At 40.6% G+C, this 14,845-nt stretch overlaps 1 protein-coding gene across 11 annotated transcripts in view; it reads left to right on the top strand.

The window, feature by feature from the left end:
* Positions 1–14,845, top strand: part of RALGAPA2 (Ral GTPase activating protein catalytic subunit alpha 2) — a 178,918-nt gene that overhangs the window by 113,784 nt on the left and 50,289 nt on the right. For all 11 annotated transcript variants that reach the window (XR_014566701.1, XR_014566702.1, XR_014566703.1 and 8 more), the window contains 3 exons: positions 606–729; positions 1,886–2,041; positions 8,906–9,064. Coding sequence is in view for 8 of the 11 variants with exons in the window: in XM_083748549.1 (XP_083604675.1) it covers positions 606–729; positions 1,886–2,041; positions 8,906–9,064 (439 nt within the window). In the remaining 3 variants the exon portion in view is untranslated. The remainder of the gene's footprint in view (positions 1–605; positions 730–1,885; positions 2,042–8,905; positions 9,065–14,845) is intronic.

The raw sequence follows: 14,845 nt of genomic DNA, 5'->3' as shown, positions 1-14,845 counted from the left end.
TTTATTTTTAATTTCAGTGTTTTAATTTCACTGCCATGTTTTATATCACTTCAGTGTTTGTCACCCTGGACTCCTTTGAGAAAGATGAGATAAAAATTTAATAAATAAAAATACAGTACTGCAAGACACCAGGGCCAAGCGGAATGTTCAGAGTGATTTTTTTTATTAAAAAAATGGCTCAAAATTTGGAGCATCATGGTGAAGAGGGTAAAATTTGGGTGTGGGGAGGATGGTAGGTGGCACATGGTATGAGTATCTTGTGAGGGGATGTTTCTGCCTCTGGCAGTGGAGCTCTTATCAGCAGCCACTCTTTTATCTCTGAATTCCCTGGACGTCGTGGTGTTCAAAAGCATTTCAGGAAAGAAATGGCTGCTGCCACTTTCCCCCAACCCTGTGTCTAGGCCATTTAGGTAGGAAAGTGGAAGCTACCAACTCCACCATTCCTGTGGGTAAGTTCACTTTCCCCTGAAAATCATTCAAAAACATTTTAGCGTGACCCTACTTCATATCACATGTCATTTTCAGAGTATTCACATATTTATAAAAATCAATGCTAATAGTTTCATTTATGGTTGCTTTGGGTTTTTTGTTATTTCCAATTGCAGCCGGGAAACTCACAAGATTGCAGTATTTTACATTGCTGAAGGACAGGAAGATAAATGTTCAATATTGTCCAATTCAAAAGGAAGCCAAGCATATGAAGAGTTTGTTGCTGGTCTTGGCTGGGAGGTAATTATTAGCCAAATATTTAATTTTGAAGTGATAAAATCAGTGTCAGCCCATGAATTAATTGCCATATTTGGAGCAATGTAGCCACTTCTCAACTGTTTGGCAGTTGCCCACTTATTCTTGCAATGCACGGCTTGCAGGGCCAGTGGCAGACTTGAAGCAGAGCCTAAACAAACATGCCAGGGGCCAGAGGCACTGACTTGGGCCCCAGACTGTGAGAACCCAGTGGCCCTTGTGCTGGAAGTTGGGCTCCATGCTTGGCCGCCACAGCAGCTGGGTGGGGGCCTCCGGCGCAGGGCTGCAGGTGGGCTTCCACAAGTGTGGCTGTGGCAGGCCTCAGCGGGGCCTCATGGTGGAGGCCTTGGCCTGGTTGTTGCGGCAGGGGTGGGGCAAGCAGGCAGTGGAGCACACATCTTCCGGAGGGGGGCTCCTCTTCCCCCTCAACATTGGGTGGGGGGCTTGGCCCCTGCTTAAAAAGATTGTGGAGGCCAAGGCTCCCATGAAGATGGCTCCTATGCCAGATCCTGACACATGACAGCTTGGCTCTCTTACTGGAATATGGGAAGTGGCTTGTTTGATGACATATTTTGAACTGTGGCTTCTGTGATAAACAGGCCTGGAGGCAGCTGATGTGTGAGAGATTCTATTCTGTTGGCCCTATGCATTTATGATTTCTGTTTCGGGGGGAAATGTTACTTCTTATTAAGCTGCATCAATGCTCATGGTGCTTTACAGAGTAGCATAAAACCATGCAGGCCCTTGCTTTGCAGGGACTAAAATGTAAATTATAGTTGCTGAAGTAAGCTTCAGAAGTTAACTTCATGTTACGCACTCTATTGTTGAGATCACTGAAATATACAATTGTATGATTTTTAGACACAAGAAAAACACAAAAATGATTCAATTTCAGAGGCTATCTTTGTCAAACAGTTCAATGAAAGACTAAGAAACTTTTTTTAATAATGTATTTTTGAGAAGTTAAGTGTTTATAAAAATACTACATTTTAATATGCAGCAAACAATACCTCTATCTCCAGTGTTAGAATTGTCACTAAATGTAAATTCTAAACCTATTTTCATGGAGATGCCCCATTAGTCTAATTTCTTAGGATTGCAGATTGAGAGTAAATTCTTTGTTTTTACTTGATTAATTAAGGTTGATCTTTCAACTCACTGTGGATTTATGGGGGGCCTTCAGCGTAATGGCAGCACAGGCCAAACTGCACCATATTATGCTACATCTACCGCAGAAGTTATTTTCCATGTTTCTACACGAATGCCCTCTGATTCAGATGACTCACTGACCAAAAAGGTAAACATAGAATTAAAATTCCTACAATATAGTGCTCATTTAAATATATTTGCTGTGGGTTATGTGTACAGGGAAATTTTCAGATGTTTTATGCAGAACTTGAATTGCACAAAAATTGGTTCAGAACTTAAATAAAATGGCATACTTCAGAGATGCTTGCTTGCTTAATTTCATTTCTATACCACTTCATATTTTTAAGAAAAAAATCTCAAAGCAGTTTACAACAACATTAAAACATCAAATAAAACAATCCAGAGTAAAACATTACTGAAGATAATATAACAAATATAAAGTATACATTCAAACCAACATAATTAACAAGAAACTAAAATATTATCTTAAACATTTCAAATGAAAGCATTACTAAAGGAAGTCAAATATAAAATGCACATTTAAAACAGTATAATTGACAACAGGATAACGTATTATCAACAGCATAGAACATAACTACTGCTGCTGTTGCTGCCAATCCTGTCATGGTGGTCCGCGGCAGGCAGCGGCTGTAGAAGCTCAAGCCCGATGACCTGGGTCTGTACTCATGGTGATTTAGAAGTCTTTCTAAATCTGCTGCCATTTGATTCTTGATATGAAGCACAGTCACCGTTTCTTTATTTAAAAGACAAAAATCCTTCTCAAGCTGTGCAATATGTTCTTTCTGACAAAGTATCTGAGAATCTCTCTGTTGTACAGACTCAATGAGACACCTGTAAGGCTGTTGTACTTTGTTAACAACGAATTACCTCTGTCCCGCACTTGTGAAATTTGGGCAACTTGTTCCTTCTGATGCTTCAAATCTTTTACAAGCAATGTAAAAGATGTACATAAAAGCAAGTATCAAATGAAATCCTTCCCCCTCCATTCACAAAAGCTCTTCCATCTCAAAAGTCACAGTAATGGCAGGTTCCAAAGTGCTCCTTGTGGGAGCCTTTATGTTCCCTTTTCTCCCAAAGAACAGAAGACTGGTACAATCTCTGTACAGGTATAAATGCTGCTAGTGCAGGGGCAGCCAACAAAGTGTTCTCTAGATGTTGTCGTATTACAACTCCCTTCATACGCTGCCTTAGCACTACTTTTGCATCCTCTTAAAGGGGTGGGACTTTGATGTGGCCAGGGCACATTGGACAAGGGAAACTATCACAGTTCAGCACACATTCATAGAAGCATAGAATTGTAGAGTTAGAAGGTACACCTAGGATCACCTAGTCCAACCCCCTGCAATGCAGGAATCTCAACCAAAGCATCCAGGACAGATGGCCACCCAACCTCTGCTTAAAAACTTCCAAGGAAGGAGAGTCCGCCTCCGCCCGAGGGAGACTGTTCCACTGTTGAAAAGCTCTCACGGTCAGAAAGTAGACTATAATGTAATAGGCACCTGTCAGGGGTTCAGGAGCAGAGACACAGGAGATGGAGCAAATGGAGAGCGAGGAGGAGGAATCCGAGGGGGGTGTAGGCAGTGACAGTGGTCAGAGAGATTCCACGAGTCTCTCCAGCGAATCGGAAGATTCACAGAAAGGAGCGCCGATGGCCAGGGCAAGGGGGGTGCCAAGGGGGAAACCCCAGAAGGAAGGGGCCAGCGGGGACTCCCTGAGCAGCAGCTGGAAATCAGGACCAGCTTCCCCACCAGAGTGCAGTGGGGGGGAGGAGTCCCAGGCATCGGGACCAGTGTTCTCACCACCAGAGAGAGGAGATGAGTCAGGATTGACCACGCCTCCATCGGAGAGCGGGGAAACGGTCAAGAGGAAAGTCACAGGCTGGGCGCGCGCCAAGTTCAAATGTACAGGCGAGCGGCACAGCAGGTAGCCCGGATAGGGAGCCAGGTCCTAAAGCCCGCCAGAAGGAGGGGCAAGACTCAGGGGGGTCAGCGTCAGAAGAGTCCAGGAAGGAGGAAACCCCAGGGGGCAGAAGGACCCAGAGGAGGAAGGAACAGCGCAGGAGGTGGAGCCGGGCTAGGATCTTAAACTGGTGCGGAAGGGATAGTGACTCAGAGGGGACTTCGCCGATCTAGAGTCAAGACGTAGGGCTGCACGCTCTGGGGTTTGAAATGGAAACTAAACTTCAATAAAGACTTTTGTACATTACATCAACCGGGCGTTGGTCCTCTGTGAGCTGGGACCTAGAGGCAGCTCTGACAGCACCTTTTATTACCCTGTTTATTTTTTAACTGATTTTTCAGTTAGTGTAAAAATAGTGTAGCTTTTCCAGCTACATTTTTTACAATATTAGAAAAAAGCAACTTGAATTAAAGTGTGTTATAGCACCATAACACTATGATGCCTTTTAAAACAACAACAACAATCCTTTCCAGAGATTGCCTTTTCAAGAATGTGGTTAGTGGCAATGGCAGAAAAGAGTGTTTTTCATCATGTGCATGGAGCTTTAGTTGACAACTCCGTTAAATTGGACTTTCCCACCCACATCAGCTATGTCACACCAGCTGGTGTAGATGGAACATAGAAAGATGAGCATACTCAGAAAGTACGATATAACCTGTCATGTGGAAGCCCAGTTGCAATTCCATTTGTAGCTGACAGTGAAAGAGCAATGATTATTAATGCTGGACATACCACCACCCCAGCCAATCTGGAAGTTGGCACTATCTACAAACCTTCCATTGCCTGTTCCTGAAACTGCAACATCGGATTTTCACAGGAAAAAGAGGGACAAAGTAATGTTCCCAAGTAGTAATGGCATGTGCCCCAAGGCAGCACTGGAAAACGAAAGTCTCTCCATCTGTTGTTGCAGAGCTGTTTACAAGGAGGGACACAGATCCTCATAAAAGGCACTCCATATATTGTGGCTTTTCCTACTTACCTTTGCTTTCTTTAATAGTATTTCTTTGTCTGCACTTTCAAACCACTCTAATCCTCTTTTGGGCTGGCTGTATAAATGCCACAAACAATAAACCAGAGAGTGAAATCTCCCCTTCCCCCACTCCAGCTGCTTCTGTCTCTTGCAAAACAAGTGATCAAACAGTACCAAGGAAGCATTCTCCGTCTCACACCTTTAGCTGGTATATTTTCTAAAAACCACAATACCCACCGTCATTTCAAAAATGAAAATAGGGACACACTCAGGAGTGCCAACTTGGCACCGCGACCATGGGCCATGGGGGCCTTGCCCGAAATTTGTGAGTGCCTGGCCCTTTCAAGGGGAATTTTGTGGGTGCTCAGGCTTCCAGGGCCCCAGGGAGTTGGGACCTATGGACACTCTTATGCATATGAACACCCAAAGATCATTGATTAGAACTACCCACATACTACATTTACACAGAAGCTCTTCTCTGCATTAACCTCTCCTGACTTCTTTGCAGTTTCTTTTTTAAAACAATGTTTAATTTTACACTTTAACTTTGATTTACATATTATAGTCATTACAAATTTCACTCAGCAGTGCTGGATAAGGAGCGATGATAAATTGTGAACACTGGTGCACGTGTGCATACAATTACAAGATAATTAAAAAAACAAATTGAGAATAGTTATTTACTAAGGTCAGGTATAAGAAAATTAAATCATATGTTGATTGCACTCTGTTAACTAACACAAAACACTGTGTCAAAGTTTATTTTCAGGAGTCTGGTGACTGTAATTTAATTCTGATTATTTTCAGTAAGATATTTGGAAGCTGAAGCTGGCACTTTTAAGACTGCTTTTGGGTTTTTAGTAAGGTATATTTAATATATCTCTGACTCTTTGAGCTGTTCAGGTAATAACTTGCACTCTGACCAGTTTTGTGTCCTGTTTTTTTCTTTGCCCGTTTCCAAGCATAATAAGCAAAATCTGAACAACTTGCTTAGCTGACAAACTCAATAGCATGACAGAAGGTCATACCACCTGCCGGCCAGAAAAGCTGCCTTTAAATGTGACCATTCTGCAGCAGGCGGCATATTTTGTGACCCACAGAATAAGACAGATGTCATAGCAATAATTATTAGAGATTCTATTTTTAATGAAAAGTAGTTGTTCCCACATGTGTTTTGTAAAATAAGTAGAGAATTCTAATGAATGTATATTGTCATAAAGTGAAATAATTAGGAACATATCCTAATACATATGCTAGTACAGGGTAACATATTTAGAAATCACATTTTTGTTCTTAAAAATATATAATACATGGTGTTATCTGCAAAATGATTGTCATTACTGAAATACTTTTTTCTTTTGAAAATAAGACATATTCAGCAATACCTTTTGGAATCCAATGATTTATCATTATGAATAGTATTACTGTTTCATCCAGACATCCTGCAGCCACAATGGAAATGAATAGTAATAGCAACATCCTAATAGTTTCTTGTCAAAGCTGTATGTTGCTTTTTTATATACAATTAGCTGCAAAGAGCTTCTCAGTTCAGAAAGCTGGGTACAACCCCCTACTGAACTCTTGCTCCTTTACTCAAGAAATTCATTAGTTATAGCTAGATTAGATTTTTAGCAGCTAATCTCACTGCTGTAGGGGTTTGCAAAGTGGAGACAGAGCTGTGCTATTGGATTTGTTCAATTCATTTGACTCTAGGACTATAATTGCACTTATGTCTTACAAGGCTTTTTATAGCCTAAGGCTGGCTGGCAGCAGAAAACAAATTGGCAGTGAATACAGTAAGAGTGAAAGGGAATGAAAGGCACACATTATCAGTCTCCAGGCAGTGCTGTTCTGGCAGGAAGTTTCTTGGTTAATTTACAAATAAAACTTCGATTTTAGGATGGGCACTCTGTCAGGCAGACAATGGGGATGTCAGGACTGGCCATTACTCAGTAAAAGTAGCAGCCATGCCTACCCCAAGCAGAAGTTCTTCAATCACACAGACAACTCCTTTCTGGAGCCAGCTGGCTCTGTAATGCAATTAGTTGGAAAAGGAGGTCAGACTATTAGGTGTGTATACCATGACCACTGTTAGCATTGGTGTGTTGCCTGGGAGGCATGTTGCAGGATAGCTGAAGCAGAGTGCTTTTAATGCTATTTAATTAAGTAGGATATGTGGAATGTCACACAACTAGGTTCTGAGCATGCAGTTTTTTCATAAGACTTGAAGAAAATTTTTTCCCCAATAAATTACAGTTAGATTCTGATGTACAGATGGTAGCTGAGGAAATTAAGTCAGGACATGATTAATAGTAAAATTCAGATTAGATTCAATCAGAATAATCGACCTTTGGCACTCACTTTTATCTAATCCTGAAACATTAAAAACCTAAGGCTGCTTATGCATGTAGTTAAAAATGTAGGTATATATTATTTCTCCTTTTAATATTATCTGTAATTTAGAATTAATACTTCCCTATGAGCATTCTATAAAACTTGTAAAAGTGACACTGAGCGACTCCTGAGCTCATTCACACATCACTTAAAACCATAGTTCACCTTTTAACCATAGTTTAGTTTAGCACGCTGGTGTGTGCTGGGGCATCTCTCCTTCCCTGCTGCTGCTCCCACACTGCCAGGAGGTAAACCATGGTCTGGCCTTGAGTTGCGTCTGAACCCAGCCTTGTGCCTTGTTTCTCTCCAAAGAAACTGCAAGCCATAGTCAAGTTTGTCCTTGGAGATTAGAGCAGTATTTTATTCTTGAAACTACCATGTGATCTGCATAATTAGTTAATAATTTGCATGGTATTTGCATAATGTGCAAATTAAGCTATCCAAATTTGAGGTACTGGAATATAGCAGATACCAGCTTTTCTACACATTCTTAGTATACTTCTTGGCTGATGAGGGGTTTAAGTCATATTCAAACTAAAATCATAGCTACTACACCCAACTAATTTATAGTACACTTATTTTAATATGTCAGATAGATACATTTTACTCTAAAACTTATGCTGTTAACCTCACTTAAGGTCTAATGAAACTAAGCTGGGTTTAATTTTCTTCCTCCTAGATAAACTTTGTACATCTGAAAAACATGTCTTCCCATTGGAAAACTTATTGCACAACAGGACTTTCAGTTTCTCAACTTCCTCTTCTAGGCCCCATGTGCCTCCAAACTCAGTTCCGTAGACGCCACAGTCCTCCAGAGCACATTACTGGGGCACATGGGGGGAGGGAGAGAAGAAGCCGCCTTCTGCAACTAGACATCCACTCATACTATATTAGATGCCACCCTCAGAATTTTCAGTTTTCATCAAAATATTCTGGTTTCAGCTATTCTGCAATATATAAGGACCCTGAAAATATCCAGTTTCCATGGCAAGCAAGTGAAGAACTAGCTTTTTCAGTATCATGTTATCTTTTATTCCCAACCACCTGCTTTTGAATTAGCCCAAGGTGTGTGCACTAAGTGAATGTTTCTGGTTTTAAACCTATGCTTCCGATCTTGAAAGTCAGCCTTTTATGAATAGCACCATTCTAATATAACATAATCCTACAAGCTGATCTGGATTTCACTCAAAATCAGTTTAGTTTTATGACAATGAGCCATAGCAAGGTTCAGTTTTACATTAAGCACCACTTGTTGTCCAAGCCCAAAAAACTATGGCTAATCAATAGTTTAATTATGGTTTGTTAAAACAAGACAACTTGAAACCATAAACAAACAGCAGTTAAGATTAACTATTCATAATGCTAAATTGTGGTTAATATGTAACTGAGGCAAAAGCTTCGATCTCGCAGCCACACAAAAGAAGGAGGGGAGACTGTGGAACTTGCTCCTCCACATTCTCATAACTCTAAACTGTAGTTTAGAAGTACATCAAACTAGGACGATCTCTCTAACCAGGGTCCCATAAATATTTTGAATAAGATGGATTCTTATTCAAGATGGAGAAATAAGATGGAGAAAATGTACAATTTCCTTTATTGATTCCGTCCAACGTGTTTGTCCAACGTGTTCATCACCCTGATTAATAGCAAGCCAATTTGCCGTTTCAGCTTCGTCACTTGGGAAATGATGAGGTTCATATTGTGTGGTCTGAGCACACCAGAAATTATCGCAGGGGTATTATACCAACAGATTTTGGAGATGCTTTAATTATTATTTATCCAATGAAGAATCACATGTTTTTCATAGAGATCACAAAGAAACCAGAGGTATGTTCTTGATTGTTTTATTTTATGTATCATGGCTAGTGTTTATAATAGTGCTCAAAGCTCAGTTGAAACAAACCCTGAATGCTTTTTCTAAGTTGAATGGGAGCATCTGATGCTGTGTATTCTCACTTTGTATTTATTATAAGAACTTAATGAGTTACATCATCCAGTGTCCCTTGCGCTGAATGAAGGGTTTTTTTAATCCATCCGAGGCTTCCATTAGCAAAATTGGAAGGAAGGTGATTTTCACCAATTCCCCCTCTCCCCTGTAGCCCTTCTTACACCTATACATAATCTTCTCCATAGGATGGTGGGATCTTTCAGAACAGAGTGGGAGGTGGCACAGGTGACTGCAGGGAATTAGTGAAAAGCACTTGTCTCTCCCTTCTGGTGATGGAAGCCTTCACTGGGTCAGAAAGCCTTTCATGAGTTAGACAAACGCTACTGGATGCAACCCAGTATGACAAAATGCTTAACAAATGCATAACTTGCACTGCTTGAGTAGCTTTCCACAAAGTGACATAAAAAGTTCAATTTGAGGAAGACATGAATTTGTAATGGAAAATGTGAGGAAGAAACATTCAGGATTGCTTCTCCTACAACAGAAAGCACAACTTGGACTCCTCTGCTGGGAGAGTTGCCCCCATCCCCTATAAATAGTCATAAACGAATGCAGAAATGTGGAGAACTGAAACTGAGAGAAACCAAAAATGGACAGATCTATCCCTATTCAGGAATTTGAGGTTTTCCACAGAGAGGAAGGAGAACTCTCTAAAGATGGAGGAGAACAACCTGTGCGACACAGGCTGTTAAGGTAGAATTGTTTTCTAGACCTCTGGGCTGTCTGGCTGACTACAGACACAGATGCCAAGGACAGAAGCAGGATACTCCTTACTGAAGGGTCTCATGGTGCTTTTTCCACAGGGGCCAAACGAATCTTCCACAGTTACAGTCCCAGAATCCTTTGATAGGATTTTATCCATAAAATGGTTGGCTCTAGCTAGGCAACCAATCACATAGTCAACAACACAATACATTTCCAGGGGCCTCTTGTGGATGCTGCTCTAGTAGTGCTTTCATCTGAAGCTGCTTTACCCACCAAGGGAGAAAGAGGGCTCAAAGATGCAAAGATGTCCAAGTGCCACTCCTGAAAAAGCCCTACTTCTGGTGCTGTTTCCAAAGCTTTGATTAGAATATATTAATGGGCTTTAGACATGCATGCAGTTATGCATCTTTTTATTCCATTAGAAACCATTGGGCATATATACTGAATGAAGTTTTAACAGCTACAATCTCAAACCCAATAAAAACAGCCATTTTTGGATAGGAAGCTCTCATTGTACAGTTGCTCGCCTTGTTTTCCAGTGCCTTCTATCATTTTCCACAGCACAAAACATGCTGCAAAACATCCAGATGAGCCTGATTTTAAGCTATTCAGCTGTTACAATTTTTGCAAAGTTTACACAGATTTTCAGAATTTATCCAAGTAGCCCTATGGCCCTGTTCAATAAGGGGGAAATGTGCAGCTGCCTAATATGCTTTAAGATTATGGCAGACAGGCAAATCCTAGTCAGGCTTCCTGGGACAGGTCTTCTGTTGCCCTGAGGCATTGGAGCACCATAGAAAAAGAAAAATAGATACAGATGAAGAAGCAGATGATGTATAGATGACTAAAAGGCAAATGCACTCAGAATAATAAGAGCCAAGCCAGCAGCAGAAAGAAGTGTAGATGCACCTCTCATTGTGTGCATGTCATCTTAGTGACATGCAATTTTCTTGAATTTATCAATGCCTGTCCTGCCACCCAGTAGTGAAGTCCCTTTTCCCATAAGGATAAAATAACACTTATATCACAGATCAATTCATCAGTTACTGTTATTGAAAAATGTGATTGATTTAGAAAATGTTTTCCATCCATCAGGTTCCCAGAGAGACTTCCATAGGATGAAAGAACTAAAATACAACAATTGTAAACAATAAAACATAATAAATAAAATTCTATTATTGAAGCAGATGGATACAGAAAAATCAAAGTGTTGTCACCTGACACCAAAACGAAAATAACAATGACTCTAAGCTTTCTTGGAGTGGTAAAGCAAAGACATCTGAAATAAAGTAGGAATGGTCAATTGATGACCCCTTTAGACACCAAAATCTTAAGCCAAACCAGTTTAGGACTACTGTCTTACACATGCTTACCTAATATTGAGTCCCTGTAAATTAAGTGGGAACACTTTTGGGTAGACATGCATAGGATTGCACTTTAAACTTTTTTTTTCTTTTACTGATTGTTTTACTTAACAGTATCATTTTACTACTTTTTATTCAATTTATATACCCTTTTTCTGTACAAAGTATACTAGGCTCAATATATGAATATCAGATGCAAAATGAATGCTAAATGTACTACCATAACAGAAAGGCCATGTGTGTGGATGTCTGCTTCCTTTTTGCTAATGTGTTGCGTGTTCAAAGAAGCCATGCTGCAGAAGGAAAAATGCAAACTGTAAAATTAGTGTTAGTTTGCCTTTTAAAATATAACTATTACAGTGCAATAAAACTAATCCAGGTATTTCCAGGGCAAATGTATCTGACCTTCTGTTCACCAGCTACTGACCCCAGAGTGAATGAAAGAGGCTTGTAGAGAGAAATGACTGTTTGGCTGTAGTCCCTGGTATTTAAATCGTGTTCCCTAATCAGATGTAAAAGCTGTCGCTTCTCTGTAAGGTTTTAGGATCCATGGTAACATTTGGCCTTTTATATACATAATGTTAGCCTTTTTGTTTGCATCTAAGGAAAGACACCTGGAGCAATGTTAACATTAACCATTTTAGTATTAATAGCTTCATTATATAAGAATCTCTCGTCCAATAGCTGTTACTTCTGTTACATTGCTACAGCGTGTATTGTGTTCATTTTTTATCCTCCTGCTTGGCAACCAAGCACTGATTTGCAAACTTTTTTGTCTTGATTAATTAACCAATATAATTATTGGGAACTGCGATGCAGTCTTTTGCTCAACAAAGCTTCTGAGAGAAAACAATAGTAAGTCTGTCAGTATGAATGCATTCCACGCATCACAGATGCATTAAGATATTCTAAACAATGAGACGAAAAGCTGCCCGCAAAAGCGGACAAAGAATGCCGTGCAGACTCTACATGCTGTGCATACCGCCAGGGACACACGGAGAGTTCCCTGGGACACAGATGCCTCGTTAGATTGCAGTTCGTCTTCAGAGATTAATTCTCAGCCATTTGGTACAATAATTTACTCATTCACCAGCTTTTTAAACTATATTGCTTGTGGTGGAAGATATGTCTTTGCACTCTCATGGTTTGTTTAAACTTGATTGTGTTTTCTAATGGGTTATAATAGTATTTTTAAAAATTCTCAATAATTAAAATAGTGTAGAAGTTGCTATGTGGGGAATCTTACTTTCATCATGTATTCACATAAAATGTACACAAAACTACTTAAGTGATTTTAAGATCTGAAACAGACATGAGACAGACAGTCTCTATTGGAAGCAGTCCTCCTTCTGAGACCAGATGAGTTTCCTAGGACACTGGCATTCAGGAACACTCCTGTGCATTTTATTTAGCTTTATATCCTGCTCCATCCCCAAAACTTTCCAAATATATTTTCATGTACCATTTATGTCAAGATGACCTAAAAACATGGCAATCAGTTTTAAAATAATATTGAAGTGGTTCTTCTCATTGTGCAGTTCTAGGTGGACACACTAAATAGGGCTAAACTTACCAATTTAGAAATTATCATACATCCTAAAACACCCTTATAAATATTCATAAATTTCCAGTTCAATCCTATGTGCAGCTGCTGCACTATCGCAGGTCATAGAATTAAAATGCAAGTCATCTTGCTCTAGGATTGTTATATAGCCTAGATTCAGAGAATCAGAATTGTAGAGTTGGAAGAAAGAAACTTCAAGGGTCATCCAGTCCAACCCACTGCAGTGCAGAAATCTCACTTAAAGACAGATGGCCAACCAACCTCTGCTAAAAAAAACTCCAAGGAATGAGAGTCCACCACGTTTGAACAGCTCTTATCATCAGAAAGTTCTTCCTGATGTTTAGTCAGACCCTTGTTCCTTATAATTTGATTTGGGTCCTAGCCTCCAGAGCAGGCAAAAACAAGCGTGCTCCATCTTTTATGTGACAGCTCATATCTCCTCTCTGTTCCTATCCAGCCTAAACTCAACTCCCTCAACTGTTTCTCATTAGGCTTGGTTTCCAGACCCTTAATTATCTTGCTCACCTTCCTCTGCACATGTTGCAACTTGTCAATATCCTTCTTAAATTGTGGCACCCAGAACTGGTCACAGTACTCCAAGCATGTGGTCTGTCCAAGGCACAAAAGTGTGGTTCTATGACTTCCCTTGATCAGGACACTATACTTCTGTTGATCCAGCCTAGAATGGCATTAGCTTCTTTTGCTGCTGCACCACAATGTCAGCTTATCTTAGTCTTGCATTCTACTAAGACCCCATGATCCTTTTCACATGTAATACTGGCAAGCCAGGTGTCCCCCGTCTTATATTTGTGCAGCTTGGTCTTCCTGCCTAAGTGTAGAACCTTACATTTATCCCTACTGAAGTTCATGTTGTTATAGAATCAGAGTTGCAAGAGACCACAAGGGCCATCGAGTCCAACCCCCTGCCAAGCAGGAAACACCATCAGAGCACTCCTGACATATGGTTGTCAAGCCTCTGCTTAAAGACCTCCAAAGAAGGAGCCTCCACCACACTCCTTGGCAGCAAATTCCACTGTTGAACAGCTCTTACTGTCAGGAAGTTCTTCCTAATGTTTAGGTGGAATCTTCTTTCCTGTAGTTTGGATCCATTGCTCCGTGTCCGCTTCTCTGGAGCAGCAGAAAACAACCTTTCTCTCTCCTCTATGTGACATCATTTTATATATTTGAACATGGCTTTTTTTAGCTGCCATGTCACACTGTTGGCTCATGTCAAGTTTGTGGTCAACCAAGACTCCTAGATCCTTTTCACATGTACTGCTCTCAAGCCAGGTGTCACCCATCTTGTATTTGTGCCTCTCATTTTTTTTGCCCAAGTGCAATACTTTACATTTCTCCCTGTTAAAATTCATCTTGTTTGTTTTGGCCCAGTTCTCTAATCTGTCAAGGTCGTTTTGAAGTGTGATCCTGTCCTCTGGGGTGTTAGCCACCCCTCCCAGTTTGGTGTCATCTGCAAATTTGATCAGGATGCCCTTGAGTCCATCATCCAAGTCGTTGATAAAGATGTGGAATAAGACCAGGCCCAAGACAGAACCCTGTGGCACCCCACTAGTCACTCTTCTCCAGGATGAAGAGGAACCATTGATGAGCACCCTTTGGGTTTGGTCAGTCAGCCAGTTACAAATCCACTGAGTGGTAGCATAGTCAAGACCGCATTTTACCAGCTTCTTTACAAGAATATCATGGGGCACCTTGTCAAATGCCTTACTGAAATCAAGGTAGGCTACATCCACTGCGTTCCCTTCATCTACCAGGCTTGTAATTCTGTCAAAAAACGAGATCAGGTTAGTCTGACATGACTTATTTTTCAGAAATCCATGCTGACTATTGGTGATCACAGCATTCCTTTCTAGGTGCTCACAGACTGTTTGCTTAATGATCTGCTCCAGAATCTTCCCTGGTATTGATGTCAGACTGACTGGGCGGTAATTATTTGGGTCCTCTCTTTTCCCCTTTTTGAAAATAGGGACAACATTTGCCCTCCTCAAATTTTGGCCCAGTTCTCCAAT

This window comes from Podarcis gaigeae (genome assembly GCF_964106915.1).
Source record: "Podarcis gaigeae genome assembly, chromosome: 7".
NCBI classification, from domain to species: Eukaryota; Metazoa; Chordata; class Lepidosauria; order Squamata; family Lacertidae; genus Podarcis; species Podarcis gaigeae.
The sequence above is the reverse complement of the archived record's forward strand: the minus strand, read 5'-3'. Positions and strand labels throughout refer to the sequence as shown.